Genomic DNA, 15,000 nt, shown 5'->3' on the forward strand with positions numbered 1-15,000 from the left:
TTTTCTCTTGATATTACATTTTTGTTTTTTTCATCTTTGAGTAAATGTATATTTTTTAAAACTCACTACTGGACTTGTGTCTAGTAGCACTTTTTTCTATAGTGTAGCTTTTGCACTTTTCACAGCAGTTACATTTTTTGCTCTTTTAGAGAAAAGGTAATGTTCAGAATGATATGTCATCTTTTTTTGGAAGTAAAAAAAAGTAGTGTTCTGTACCTTGCTTCATATGGAATCCTTTGTGATGCATTGATCATTCTGAACATGGCCTGTGTTGGTCAGCACTGTGGAAGGGCAGTGGCATGGCAGATACAGTTGCCAGAGATATGAGATTCTGTAATAGTTCTCTGGGCATAATTAAGCAAAAAACTAGTCTTTTGTAGTTAGTTTTTGATTAGTAAGTAAATGTTATTATTTTTTTTTTTTGAAAAGTAATCTGCATGGTTGCAAATCATTTGCAAGCTTTATGTATTAGAATCAAGAGTCAGATCCTTCAGATATTTGGATATCAAATTGCAAGACCCAGCAGTTTATAGTTCACTCAAGTCACTATAGGGTCATAGTTTAAATGTCTTTGAAAGTAATAGAGATTGAATAACAATATATGTATAAAACATAAGTACAAGTAAAGTGAAATATGAAACGCTTTGATCAAGCATTTTATTGTAGATGTGTAGTGAAATGAAGATGCTGTCCTTGTCAAAATATAGTGATGCTAACAAAATACTAATAGTTGACAACACTATATGTGGCTGAGAATGATCTGTGATGTTTAACATTGTAAATAACTGCTAGGTGTGAACATCTGTGAGTGTAATAACATTTCCTTGTCAAATGAATTAGTTGTAGTTGTCCAGCACTATGTTTTATAACACTCACCAGAGGCTGTAAAGCATTGTCAAAAAGATTGGAAAAGTGAAAGATCTGAATGTTAGGGAAAAGAGAATTAGTAGTTGAATGGGTGTTGGTAGGTGTCGTGCCATGTTCTGCGGTGTCGCTGCCCTGGGCTGCTAACACAGTAACTGTAAAGTAACACTCGTCCTGTTGCTCCTTCTTCCTGCCTCCTCCATCCCTCCTGTGTGGGTCCACAACTACAACAGACTGGAGGTGAGCCCTGCTGAACCTGCCCGTGTACGAGCCTTCTCTGTGGGGTCACGTGTCAGCCTCAGGCTAGCGGGTGGCAGAGCCGGCCAGGTGGCAGGTGGCACAGCAACTGCCACTTCTGCCTCTGTCACCGAGTTCTCGCCTTCTATTAAGGAGAAGGGAAAACAAGTGAAAAGCAAATCATCAAGGTAGGGTTGTATTTGTTATGCACGTCACAGACTGGCCCATCTTGGGGTTGTGGGTGACTGGTCTTCAGGCAAAATGTTTATCCCATCCCATACCATTGTATGAAGTGGGGTTCTGTCTTGTGTTGAAGTTATTGTTTCCTTTTTAATTTTTATATTTTTATTGTGAAAGTATAATTCAGTGTATAACAATGTTCCAATATGCTTGTGGCAACATGGATGCTTGCTGGCTGCACGGGGGGGCTACTAGCACTGGCTACCAGCATGGATGGTACTATAGCGTACCAGAATTAAATGTGCATTATATGATTTTTTTTTTTTACATTGTTCAAAGTTAAAACAATAGATTTGGAAAAGGAGATTGTTAATATCCTTCAAATACTCATTGTGTATTTAAATTTTTTGTTGTAAATAAAGAAAGTAGGTGAGGCTGTATATAATGAATATTTATTCAACTGCAAGGCTGCTTCATTTGGATAATTGTAGTTATTGTGATCTTGTGTTCATAATGCTACTTTGGAATAATAGTGTCTTATATACTCTTTTAAAGATAAAGTATGACCAAGTATGTAGAACTAAAATCAGCAGATTTTTTTTTTTTTTTTTTTTTACTGATTTTAGAAAATTCCTCAAGTAGTGTTTTATGTGAACTGTTTGTTTGTGTTTTGTTTTTTTTATATTGATTTGATTAAATTTTTTGCATTAACAGGTGTATGCAATATCCAATTCCTTTATCTTGGGAAAACTTGGATCTTGTTAGATGGATTTAAAATAGCAAAATAACTCCTTTGTCATTTTTAATAAAGGCAATAAGTAGTTAGGAAAAAGAAAAATCTGGGTATAATATGGGAGTGAAAAGCTGGCTGTTGGGTATAATTTGTTAACAAAATAAAAGTGTTTATACATTTGTCCTTTTGTGTCACTTTATAGCACTTTGCGTGAATATATTAAGAAATTGGCTTCTGTTTATTTTTTAATCAAATAATATGTTTAATGCACTGAAATAACATTGTAAAGATTGTCTAGAATAATAACTTCTTTCTGTGGCTTTGCAGCGCGCCAATTCTGGGGACGTCGCCCATCTCCAACTCATGGTCAGGGACTCCTGGGACGTTTTTCCGGGGCTTCCTCCAAGCACGGAACCAGGAGCGGAACAACGACCTGATGGAGTTTGACTTCACCAAGAACAAGAGCTGCGATAGTATATCTGCTGAGAAGGAGAAGAAGAGCAGCAGCATAGAGAGCATTAAGAGAACCTTCACAGGACAGAGACATCGTTCCAATTCCAAGTCCTCAGGGAATGGCAAATCTTCAGTTTTTGATTCTATGAAAAGAGACAAAAAGAAATCAGAAAGTGAGTTGTCTGCCAAGGGTATGGAGATCCCGGAGGGAAAGAGTCCTTTTGAGCTTGATTTCACACCAAGTCCTCGTGGAGGTGGTTCAGATGTTTGTGATGGGTACTTGCCTATGAATTTGAGGCCTGCGGTCTCCAGTGGTCAGTCCTCGGCAAACTCTGAATACCTTGAGATGAACAGCAAAGATTTCTTTAGGGGACATGGTTTAAATGACCCATACTTAGATATGTCTAAAAGCAGTGACAGATTAGTTTCCTCACTGAGTACCTCAGGGCCAAACGATGGTTATGTGGACATGAGTCAAGGCAAAGGTCTGGGGACGCTTCCTCTCACACCTGTATCCTCGTCCTCCACAACTTCCAACAGCTCATCTTCCATTGGTGCTAGAGTCAGAAAGATTTCGTCCACATTTAATCCATTGTCTTCCCAAGACTTTTCTTCACAGCAGGACGAGTACATGCCCATTGACCTCCGTGGCAGTTTTGAATCTTCCCATTCTCTTGATGGAGAGAAGAGTAAGAAAAAGAAAAGCAGTAAGAGAAAGTCGTTTAAGGACAGCACCAAACGCAAGAAATCAGACCCAATAGCAGTAATGGGAAAGGGAAGTGATGGGGAGAATGCCCAGGAAAGTAGCAAAAAAGGAACAAGTCCCTTATCCTCTCTCTCAACCTTCCTAGGTCGGAAGAATTCCTCAGGCACCCCTCCTAAGACCCCGCTTTCACCTACTGGTAGTCCACTTCCTAAGTCCAGTCGAGGAACGCCTAGTCCATTTTCGAGTCTAACACGCAAGAAAAATGAAAGTAAGGATAGTAGTAAAGATGGAGCAGCAAAGGAAAGTTCTGGGGTCTCATCAAGTGTAAGCTCAGGCATCGGCACAAGTTGCATTAGAGAATCGAGTAGAGAAGCAGAGGAGAGTGCCATATCAGGTGATAGCTCAAGCGTCACCTCATCCTCACAGACAGTTCCTAATAGTGGTGACCAGCAAAATAAACAAACAACTAACAACAGCGGGGGTAGCAAGAGAACTTCAGGGATATTTGAAACGTTATCTCAGGCAGACACTAAGCTGGAGGAAAAGCAGAAAAATACAGGCTTAGAGTCGGGTAACACTGATATTTCTATCAACAGTCAGCAGCAACATTCAAATATTAATAGCAATGATATGGGGGCATATGTAAACTTATCACTTGGCAGCTCAGATAAGAATTTAAATGTAGAGAATAAACAACGAAAAGTATCCACAGGCTCAGTATCATCAGACTACATGAATGTATCTCCAATGTCAGTATGTAAGACACCTGAGGCTCCATCTGACCCTCAGCAACCGCGTGAGTATGTGAACATGTGCCCAGGAGGTCGCCCAGAGCCACACAGCACCTCTCTGATTCCACCACAGCCTGCACCTATGCCAGGCACGGTTTCCCCTAAGAGGAAAACCAGTCTTACATCGAAGGGTGAATCTAGTGAAAAAAGTAGTCCCAGTTTAGGATATGGGGGTTCTAGAGATCAGAATCGTCGTGACAGTAAGCGGTTAAGCGGCAGTAATTATGGAGAAGAGAACGATGGTGGTAGTGGGGAAAGTGGGTATTTGTTAATGACCCCTGGACAAACCCCGCCGAAACCTGTTTCTCCTCGCACAGTAACTCGTCGACCAGACATTCCCTCAGCTCTCCTTGGTGGCCGTCCTGATGCCAGCCTCACTGCCACCTTGGAGCGGCTAAACTTAGGCAGCTCTGGAGGTAGTGCCACGAGTGAAAGATGTCGGAGTCACAGTGGCCCAGGTGCCCCTGAGAGTTCTGCAGTAGGTGGCGAGGTGCGGGTAAAAAAACAATTGTCAGAACCAAGAGCTGGGTCAGGGAGCCAAGGGAGTAGTGGTCGGGCAGCATCAGCATGCTCATCACCTGTGTCATATTCACCGCCCACATCTCCGACCCTAAGAGGTTCTGTATCATCTATGTCATCGTTAAGTGAAGGTGGTCTTTCTTCAGCATCTTCCACCTGCACTGTGGTTAATGTGGGTGTTGGACGGCGGGAGAGTGGGCTTGGGGGGTCAGGCCGGGCCCAGGAGACGCCGGTTGATTCTGCATCCCACGCTAGTGTCTCCTCTTCCTCTTCCAGTCAGCAGTCGACTTCAACAGCTAGCAGTGGCTGCAGCATTGGAGACAGTGGACTAAATTATGTCTCGTTGGATTTAGCTCCAGCTCGTTGTGAGGGCGTGATGCCTTCACCGCTAGCTGCCCGCCGGTCTACAAGTGGGGCTGGAGTTCCTCATACTGTGTGTCTCCAAGAACCTGCGGTTGGGGAGGAAGACGAACCCCTCAGTTATGCTCAAATAGACTTCACCAAGAGTGAGGGTTTGCGTACTACCTCCCTTACCCGCGACAAACGACACTAACATCCCCACCTCATTTACACATGCCTCTCCCCTTGCTCCCACACCCACGCAAATCAAAACTGTATAGATGATTTATAAGATTAAGTACATAAGTTAAATAAAAGTAAAAACATGTCAGTATGACTTTGTGTTTTATTTAATATTTTTTGCATGTTTATTGAAAAGTTGCTATAAAATGATTTATAAATGTAATTCAACGTCAGTAGACGACCTAAATACAACTAAAAGGTTTTAAAAAGAATTGATAAAGTCATCGAAAAGCAAAAGAAAATTCTGTAATTCTCCTATTTTGACATAATAGAAATCACTTAGTGTTGAATGTGAGAGTGTGGAATAACTATCCATAAAAGTAAGACTAATTTCAGAACATGGGCATTCAGTGGCTCAGTGGAAACAAGTTCAGAATTAACTTAATTAAAAAGAAGGATGTGGACTCATATTGTATGCATTTATTAAAAAGGAAAAAGGAAAAATAACCTCGAGTTAGAATGGCTCAAAGTTTACATGATTTTCCATTTACTGTTTTGCATGAGACACTTTAATTTACTATGAAACCTTATTAAACTGATAAAGATCGCATTAGCAGAAACTTCAAATATTCTTGTCGTATCGGTATTTTGATGAAAATGAAAACGGAACAAAATGTTAAGTAAATGATGGTGATAGATCACTCTAATTAGAACACAAGAAGAAATGGCTTATAAAGGCACAAGGAAGTATGTTTAGAACCATTCGTAATAAATGGCATCTCAATATCTTTATCTTGAAATTAGGCAATAAAACAGGATCTCAGACTTTAAGTTGTGAAACCCAGCCAACCTATCTAGCTGGAAACTACTGATAAGGCAGTTTCTCATAGCTTTTACTCCTTATACTCAGAAATTATCAAGGGAACTTTAGGATTCTAGCCTGGTATAAGGTCTTAAGGTTTCACGTAACACCTCTGCTTGTCAATTTGCTGGAAGACCTCAGTCACTTTTTTATAGGTAGAACATATATAAAGACATGACTTAATTTATTTTAATTCACAGTTCTTGAACAAGTTGTGTGGTTCATCTTTTCAGTCGAAGAGTCGGTTCCAGTTTAATTTCGGGTAACAGTTTCTCTACATATTAGGCATCTGCACTTAATCCTTGGAGTTGGGAGTAGTGTGTGGGGTCTCGAGTATGTCAGGGTTGTAATATGTAGGTTGAAGCACCAACCCTTAATTTTTCAGAAACCATTGTAAAACTAGGTCATCAGTTTTGTTATTGTGGTATCTAGTGATACTTTGACAAAGACATGGATACATGAAAGAAATAACGACGACTGAGATGTATTTTGTGATATTCTGATAAGTTGCCCACTTTTATACTAAAGGCAAGTCTGAATTTCTTTTTGAAGGTAAATGTACAATATATTTTCAACAGATGAGCAGCAGAGGAAGTGGATTCTTTTCATTTGGGATGAATATTCAGAATTTGCTTTGGCAAGTTTAATAAAGGAAGAGAGAAACACACTGACACGAAACGTTAAACAGTGAAAATTTGTTTTATTTTCATTACAGCTAAAAACTGTATTCCGTTGAACATTTGGGATTTGGCAATCAAACAATAGTGTTGAGGTAGGCAGTACTAGGTCATAGCGAAACAATGTAATACAACTTTCACAGGGAAAATATTGAATACTTATTAGAGTAAAAAAAAATAACATCAGTGTGTATAACTAACACACACTCTTTCTTTCTCTTACTCTTTCACACACACGCACGCGGACACGCACGCGCACACGCTCTCTCTCTCTCTCTCTCTCTCTCTCTCTCTCTCTCTCTCTCTCTCTCTCTCTCGCTCTCTCGCTCTCTCTCTCTCTCTCTCTCTCTCTCTCTCTCTCTCTCTCTCTCTCTCTCTCTCTCTCTCTCTCTCTTTCCTTCCCCCCCTCTCTCTCTCTTTCCTTCCCCCCCTCTCTCTCTCTTTCCTTCCCCCCCCCCCTCTCTCCTTCCCCCTCCCTCTCTCTCTCTCTCTCACTCTGTAAGAGACTATAAGAACTCTGGTACAGTAGGTGACAACGTACTTACGACTCACAGCACATGTAAAGGGACACACGCTATGTCTTGGGGTAAATGCGGTGACCCGCGCACGGTGATGCTGAGCATGGACTGTCGGGTCAGGCGAGGTCAGATAAAATCGTCATCTACGCCCTCGCTGAGTCAATAGTTCCTATTTTGGACTTGGAGCCACGCGTTTTATTGGTAATATGGCTTACAGAAATAAGCTTATGTATATGCCATACACACACACACACACACACACACACACACACACACACACACACACACACACACACACACACACACACCACTCTCTCTCTCTCTCTCTCTCTCTCTCTCTCTCTCTCTCTCTCTCTCTCTCTCTCTCTCTCTCTCTCTCTCTCTCTCTCTTATTTTTGTACATTATAGTAAATGCGTGAGGAATGTGAATTATATTTACTGCCTAACGCAGAGATTTATTTAAAAAGAAGTCGAGGCACGTGTAACAACCATAGGTCTAAATGAATGATAAAGTAAACAAAACAAAGCGATGATTTTAGTAGTATTTAGCTGAAATTCTGTAAAACGATGACTGTTAACGAACATAATGACATGCAATAAATTAAGAGCTTAAGATGTGAAAGAATGAAATAATTTTGTACTTAAATCTGAATAACTTCTGAAGGGTACGTTGTTTTCTGTCCTTACCCCAGTGAGCGCGGGTGCCAAGACTACAATGCCATACCCACTGTAATAAGTGGTTTATCTATTGTCTTTACACATAGATGGCTCTACCAGTGCTTAGTCTCCGAGGAGTCATCTATTATCTGTTATCTCATATGTTTACTCTTTTCCTTAATTTTTTTTAAAGGTTCACTTCTATGATTTTACTGTCTTTGATGTTATTAATATTTTAATAACCATTTAATAATCATAATATCAATAAGAGTGATAACAATATTAATAGTATTGGAAAGAAAAACACATTTTCCCGCCAAGTCAAGGACTGGGGAAATCAGGATCGGCCAGAAGGGCCAACTGATAGACTCCATGCTGCTTAGCACACGTGGAGCCATCTGTATGTAACAAAACTTACTAAAATCTAAAGGGGACAGTACATAAACCCGCTGACATTGGGTTAAGTAAGTAGGAACACTTGACAAAATTCGTACAAAATGTATACAAATGGATCCACTACAACTCGCAATTTTACGTTGGAGTGTTTACATTATAAAGGGATAAAGAAAGTTGCCAATTTTGCTTTTGGCCCTTAATCTAGCCGTTTTATAGATGCCAACGCCTAGATTTAAGGATTTCTGCACTGGAAAACGGTCCCCGAATGCCTTTAAGCTGTCAGACACCACAGCCAGGGTCCTAAAATCATCCACATCCCCAGCAACAAGGGCGAAGAGAATTGGAGTACGAATTAACAGGTCTGGAATAACGTTGGAATTTACTGTAATTCGACCTTAAGTGTTCTTAGTAATTTGGCATGTCGGAGAACAAAAATAATTCCAAAGGTATCTTTGGAAAGGTTGAGGGGTACCTCTAGAAGTGCTCACAGATATTTTTAGAAGGCCCGAGTCGAAAGGTCACCTCTGTCAGGGCTAAAGGGTACCTTTAGACGGGACAAAAACTCTCACGGGAATAGCCGAGTGCCGTCGTTGGGCTGTGTTTAAGGCATCAGCTAAATTGAATCCAAACCTCACCAGGACTTTTTATTTTTTTATTTTTTAATCTTAAGTTTTTAGGAATTTCATTAAGGGGATATAAACAAGGCGACGGGCGTCCTCAGACCAGAGAAAGTCCAGATGGTTGAACCCTCTGAGCGGGACCTTGTAGTTCAGCATCACGCGCGGAAGCTCCTTTGCAATCTGCGCCACGTCCTGGAAAAGAAGTGGTCAAGGAAGTCGTGCATGAGAATACTACAGCACGTTATAAAACTGTATAGAAATACCTGTAGTTGCGTGAGAAAACAGCATAAATAAATGCACGGCAAAACACTCCACCAAGGTTATAATACAGAAAAAAAAGTAAAAAAATGAAAGTGCAAAGTTCCTTTCTTGCAAATAGCATGCGTATCTGAATGGCTCTTCAGTGTATCATAAAAACGTTGAGAAAAGATACACCGCAATAAAAAAAAAGACATTTCACAGCAAATGCCTTACTCTGGGAGTGTTGATCCAATCATCTTGAGACCAAAACAAACCCACGGGTACGGTGACTCGCTTCAGGGAGTACTGGCGGGGTGTAGGCGACCCGTATTTTTCCAGGTTTCTTGTTGGTCCATGATCAAACGCTTGAAACCTCTCTGTAAAAGAAACCGGTTACTGTTTTTTCCGTAACAGTTGGATAATAAAACAGTGAAAAAGTACTATAAAAGACACTAATAATAACAAAAACCAATCGGAAGTGTAACCGAGTCAAAATTTAAGAAACTGTTCTTTAAATTCACATAGTAATTTCTTGCATTCGCTTCGACTAGGGAGACTAATGAAAAAAAAGTAACTTTACTCTAGCAAACGACCTAGGAATCATACTTTCATTTCTTATTTATAATAAGAAAGAGCTGCCAAAGAAGAAGAAGAAGAAGAAGAAGAAGAAGAAGAAGAAGAAGAAGAAGAAGGAGAGAGAGAGAGAGAGAGAGAGAGAGAGAGAGAGAGAGAGAGAGAGAGAGAGAGAGAGAGAGAGAGAGAGAGAGAGAGAGAGAGAGAGAGAGAGACGGTCTGGTCGAATTGTAGCTTTTCAGACAAAATTTAAATGCAAATGATCATTTCTGAAATGAATTAAACAAAACGAAGGGAAAGAAGAAACAGAAAATAAAAGAAAGAGAAAAAGAAAAAGGAAAGGAAAAGGAAAAGGAAAGATGGAGAGAAAGAAAGAGGAAAAGAAAAGGAAATAAAGAAAGAAGGGAAGAAAGAAATAAAGGAAGAAAAAGAAATGGAAAGAAAGAAAGAAGTAAAGAAAAAAGGAAAGCAAGAAAGAAGGAAAGAAGAAAAAAGAAAAAATAAAGAATGAAGGAAAGAAGCAGAACAAGAACAAGGAGAAGAAGAAGAAGAAAAAAAAAGAAGTCAAGCAAACAAGCAAGAAAGCAAGCAAGAAAGGAATGGAAGAAAAGGGAAAAGAAAAGAAAAGAAAAGTAAGAGAGAGGAGGAGGAACCGAGACACGGACGGGCGAGGATGAGCTGCGAGTAGTGCGCGAGGACCCTGGTGGCGACGCCGGCGGGGGTGTGCGCGACGATCACGGGGAGGTAATCCTGACGAAGACACAGAGAGAAAAGGGAAAATAAGATAAATGAAAGGGAAAAACAACAACAAGTAAACAACAAATTATGGAGAGGTTTATTATCTGAGTCACAGAAGATGAATATTATTATGAGACCGCGTTTGTAGTTTTCTGTGGTTGGGAATTATGGTGGGAGGGATGGGGGAGTGAGAGGGTGGGTAGGGAGGGAGGGAGGGAGGAAAGGAGGGTAGGGAGGGAGTGAGAGGGATGGAGAGAGGGAGGGAGGGAGGGAAAGAGGGAGGGAGGGAGGAGGTTGAGGGGCGAGAGATAAGGAGGGTAGGGAGGGCAAGCAGAAGGGTAGAGGGAAGGGAGGAGGGACGGATAGAGAGAAAGAAAGAGGCATAGAGGCAGGAGGAAAGGAAAAACGGAGGAAAGAAAAAAACAAGAAAGAAGGGCATAACAGAGGGACTGAAAATCACACAGACAAACAAACAGACACCCAGACACACAATCAAACAAGGAGAAAATGCACCCACCCTTTCAATGGCATGTCGGGAAGGTCCAGCAACGAGGCCAATGATCTTGAGGCAAACGCCCCTTGTCAGCGCGTCGGGAGAACAGAGGTTGGCGAGGCTGGTTTTCATCTCCACGGACAACCGACCTGTCTCGAACTTGCTCGCACTCCCACCCACTATCTGGAGGAAAATGAGGGTTGGGTGGGATGTGTCTAGAAGATCGTTTATATGGACGGTGTAAAAGGATGGCGAGAAAGAGTAAGCAAGATTTTTTTTTCTTTTGTGTATTCTCCCATTAGTTCACAATTTTTTTTTGTGTGTATTCCCTATGTGAATTCACACAAAAGTTGTATATTCCCTCATGATTTTTTTTTTGTTTTTTGTATATTCCCATGAGTTCACAAAAAAAAAAAAAAAGGTATATTCCCCCATAAGTTCACACACACACAAAAAAAATATTCTTCGTGAATTCACTTTTTTTGTATATTCCCCCATGAATTAATTTTTTTGTATATTTCCCCTATGAGTTCATATATATATATTTTTTTGTATGCTTCCCCATGGGTTCACTTTTTTTTTGCATATTTTCCCATGAGTTCACAAAAAAAAAAATATATACATACATATATATATATATATATATATATATATATATACATATATATATAAATATATATATATATATATATATATATATATATATATATATATTTATATATTTGTATATTCCCTCACGAATTCATTTTTTTGTAATCCCCCATGAGTTCATAAAAAAAACACTCGCTTACTTACTGGTAAAGTTAGCAAACGTTTAAAGACGTCATATTTGGCAAACACAAGTAAAATGCCGAAGGGAACAGGTCTTTTAACTGATTCCAAGGAAAGAATATGTAATCTCGGAAAGAAATTAATCTGATCTTCAATCATAAACATAAATTCTCCCAATAATACTTACTTGGTTGAAAATAGAGAGCAGCCTATAACCGGCGAAAATATTATGGATATATGCCGACGGGGCCATGGCAACCATCTTCCGGATCTAAGGTTGGGAATAGCACAAAAATAATACGAAGAAAACGTGCGTGTCTTTTTTTTTTTTGACATGGTCGTTGAAATCTAAGATATTTTGTTCTAATTTTGTTCCTTAAATAATGCTATATGACCATTGAGGTCTAGCATATTTGTTTAAAACATTAAACATTCAATCGCATTATCAAAACTACCAATATTTCCACTACCATTTATCCTCATCACCTTATCAACCAAACCAGAAACCCCCTTTTTTTCGCAAAATCTATCTACACATGAATGTAAAAAAGAAAGAAAGAAAGAAGGAAAGAAAGAAAGAAAGAAAAAGTCGTTATAAGGTGAAATGAGACAATCTGACCCAACCGTTATTGTGAGGGTAATAGTCCACCATGGTGAAGAGCACAGATATTCATACAAACTAATAATACAAAAAGAATACAAAATAAATGAAAAAGACAAGACAAAACAGAAATGATGCGTAGAAGATATACTTATCCTTTTTTAATATTCTTTTTCTTCCATTCGTATTACCAGAACTACCAATCTATCCTTTGTCACTTCTCCCCATCGCCCTCTCTCTCGCAAGGTGAAATCTATCATATGGACGCTAAAAAAAAAAAAAAAAATCTCTAGAGTTAAATGAAAATCCGACCCAGCCGTTGATGATAGCGAAGAACCATTCATAAAAACTAAAAAAGGAAAAAAGAAAGTTTTTTTTTCCGTTTTTTTAATATTCCCAAAACTACCAATCTATTATTTATGAAATCTCTCTACACATGACTGCTAAACTAAAAGAAAAAAAGAAAGAAAGAAAGAGAGAAAAGAGAAAGAAAAGAAAAGAAAAAAAGCGAAAAGAAAAAGAAAGAAAAAGAAAGAAAAGAAAAGAAAAAAGAAAAAAAAAAGAAAAAGAAAAAAAGAAAAGAAAAGAAAAGAAAAAAAGAAAAGAGAGAGAGAGAGAGAGAGAGAGAGAGAGAGAGAGAGAGAGAGAGAGAGAGAGAGAGAGAGAGAGAGAGAGAGAGAGAGAGAGAGAAATTATATATATATATATATATATATATATATATATATATATATATATATATATATATATATATATATATATATATATATATGGTTAAATGAAACGCTCTGACCCAGCCATTGATGTGAGGGTAGTAGTTCATCATAGCGAAGAAGACGGTGGTGCCCATGGAGTGCCCTACGTAGTCCAGCGTCGGCGCCCGCGTGGTGTTCCTGATGTAGGCCAGCATATCCGGAAGGTCGTACTGGGCGATTTCGTCCCAGCTGAAGTTATGCAAGGTACTTTAGCATAGGTAGGATCACTCCGTCTTGTTGAAAATCCTTTTTTTTTTTAAAATTCAATACAGTTATATTTATTTATTTTATTCTTTACTGAATCATTTTAAAAGAAGAAGAAAAAATGCCATAAGATTGCAAGGATTAATATGTACATCATTATTTGTTTAATTTACTCGATGTTGTTATTATGATTACCAGAAGCAAAACCAAAATTCTAAGTTGTTGTATATGATATCCGTCAAAATACGCTTGAGAAAAAATCAGTTTCATTTTTAGGGTCAATAGGCAATGTGTACCTTGAAGTTATGACAGGATAGACTTATTTATTCATTAATCTATGACTTTATTTATTCATCTATTTACTTGTTATTCTTATACACGTATACGCATTGTCATAAATTGAATCTGAATCATTTGAAAAGGGAGAAGGATACGAAAGGGACCGAGAGATAGACAGATAGACAAGTAGGTAGGTAGGTAGGTAGGTAGGTAGGTAGATAGATAGATAGATGGATAGACAGACAGACAGATGGATAGAGAGACAGATAGACAGATAGAAAGACAGATAGATAGATAGAAAGACAGATAGATAGATAGATAGAGACAGATAGATAGGAGACAGATAGACATGTAGACAGATAGATAGATAGACAGATATATAGATAGATAAATAGATAGATAGATAGATAAATAGATAGATAGATAGATAGATAGATAGAGAGAGAGAGAGAGAGAGAGAGAGAGAGAGAGAGAGAGAGAGAGAGAGAGAGAGAGAGAGAGAGAGAGAGAGAGAGAGATAGGCCTACCTGAAATCCCAGGCAGATAGATAGGCACAGATAGATAGAGAGAGAGAGAGATAGGCCTACCTGAAATCCCAGAATTCGGGCTGATCGGGCGAGAGTCGCACATGGCGGCGGCTGTACGTGTTTCCCCTCGCGTTTCCCAGCCACACATCGTAGCCAGCGTCCGCTAACATAAAGGCTGTCGGAGAAAAGCTGTATTGGGACTTACTGTGCGTGTAATAACCGAACCAATTATGGACTCGAATAACTAGGCACATTGTATGTATAACATGCGCAGATATATAATTGGTTTAGTTTGGATTCTAAAATATGAACAATGCATACGCGCACACACACACACACACACACACACACACACACACACACACACACACACACACACACACACACACACACACACACACACACACACACACACACACACACACACACACACACACACACACACACACACCCCACACATACGTATCGATAAAAGCATTCGACAGAACTCGGGAAAACCTCACCCACCTACAAAGCTCAACAGGGACCTACCTAGCGCCTGGTGTGGATCATTTAACACGAAATCGTCGGACGAGGAGAGGACCCCGTGCATGAGCAGGACAACTGGACGCTTTCCTCGTGCTGAGTCACACCTGCTTGCATTCTCTGTGCGTTGAGAGGTTGGTTTGGGTTTGATTTGTTTTAAGAGGATCTATATCATACGTTTACCTAAAAGGTAACACCGGCACTCTCCGTGGAAAGGAACTGGGGGACCCTACCACGTACTCACTCCAAGATCATCACAACAAGAAAACTACAATTAAATATCATGCTGTGACCACGGCGGCTCAAACATGAACCTACCGTTAAAAAAAAACAATCTATTTATCTATCTATCTATCTATCTATCTATCTATCTATCTATCTATCTATCTATCTATCTATATATATATATACGTGCAGGTAGAAAGATGGGGAGAGAGAAGGAGGGAGAGTGGAAGGGAGGGTGAGGGTGAGGGTGAGGGTAAGGGAGAGGGTGAGGGAAGGGGAGAGATAGATAGATAGATAGATAGATAGATAGAGAGTGAAAGAGAGAGAGAGAGAG

General features: G+C 39.5%; 2 protein-coding genes across 33 annotated transcripts in view; one reads left to right on the forward strand and one right to left on the reverse strand.

The window, feature by feature from the left end:
* The window catches only part of LOC119574596 (insulin receptor substrate 1-B-like), a 127,713-nt gene extending 122,554 nt beyond the window's left edge, over window positions 1-5,159 (forward strand). For 8 of the 32 annotated variants that reach the window (XM_037921910.1, XM_037921915.1, XM_037921923.1 and 5 more), the window contains exon 16: window positions 2,342-5,145. In XM_037921910.1, the coding sequence (XP_037777838.1) occupies window positions 2,342-5,036 (2,695 nt within the window). In that variant the 3' untranslated portion in view covers window positions 5,037-5,145. Of the gene's footprint in view, window positions 1-1,097; window positions 1,290-2,341 lie in introns of all 32 variants that reach the window. The other 24 variants (XM_037921898.1, XM_037921901.1, XM_037921905.1 and 21 more) reach the window with 6 other exon arrangements.
* A 3,594-nt stretch (window positions 5,160-8,753) lies between these two features.
* The window catches only part of LOC119574600 (gastric triacylglycerol lipase-like), a 10,564-nt gene continuing 4,317 nt past the window's right edge, over window positions 8,754-15,000 (reverse strand). Inside the window, exons 3-10 of the mRNA XM_037921932.1 lie at window positions 14,448-14,561; window positions 13,977-14,091; window positions 12,945-13,095; window positions 11,738-11,821; window positions 10,804-10,962; window positions 10,214-10,298; window positions 9,210-9,352; window positions 8,754-8,927 (exon numbers count right to left, since the gene is read on the reverse strand). Coding sequence (XP_037777860.1) covers window positions 8,781-8,927; window positions 9,210-9,352; window positions 10,214-10,298; window positions 10,804-10,962; window positions 11,738-11,821; window positions 12,945-13,095; window positions 13,977-14,091; window positions 14,448-14,561 — 998 coding nt within the window. The 3' untranslated portion in view covers window positions 8,754-8,780. The remainder of the gene's footprint in view (window positions 8,928-9,209; window positions 9,353-10,213; window positions 10,299-10,803; window positions 10,963-11,737; window positions 11,822-12,944; window positions 13,096-13,976; window positions 14,092-14,447; window positions 14,562-15,000) is intronic.

The sequence above is a fragment of the Penaeus monodon genome, chromosome 6, assembly GCF_015228065.2.
Source record: "Penaeus monodon isolate SGIC_2016 chromosome 6, NSTDA_Pmon_1, whole genome shotgun sequence".
Taxonomy (NCBI): domain Eukaryota; kingdom Metazoa; phylum Arthropoda; class Malacostraca; order Decapoda; family Penaeidae; genus Penaeus; species Penaeus monodon.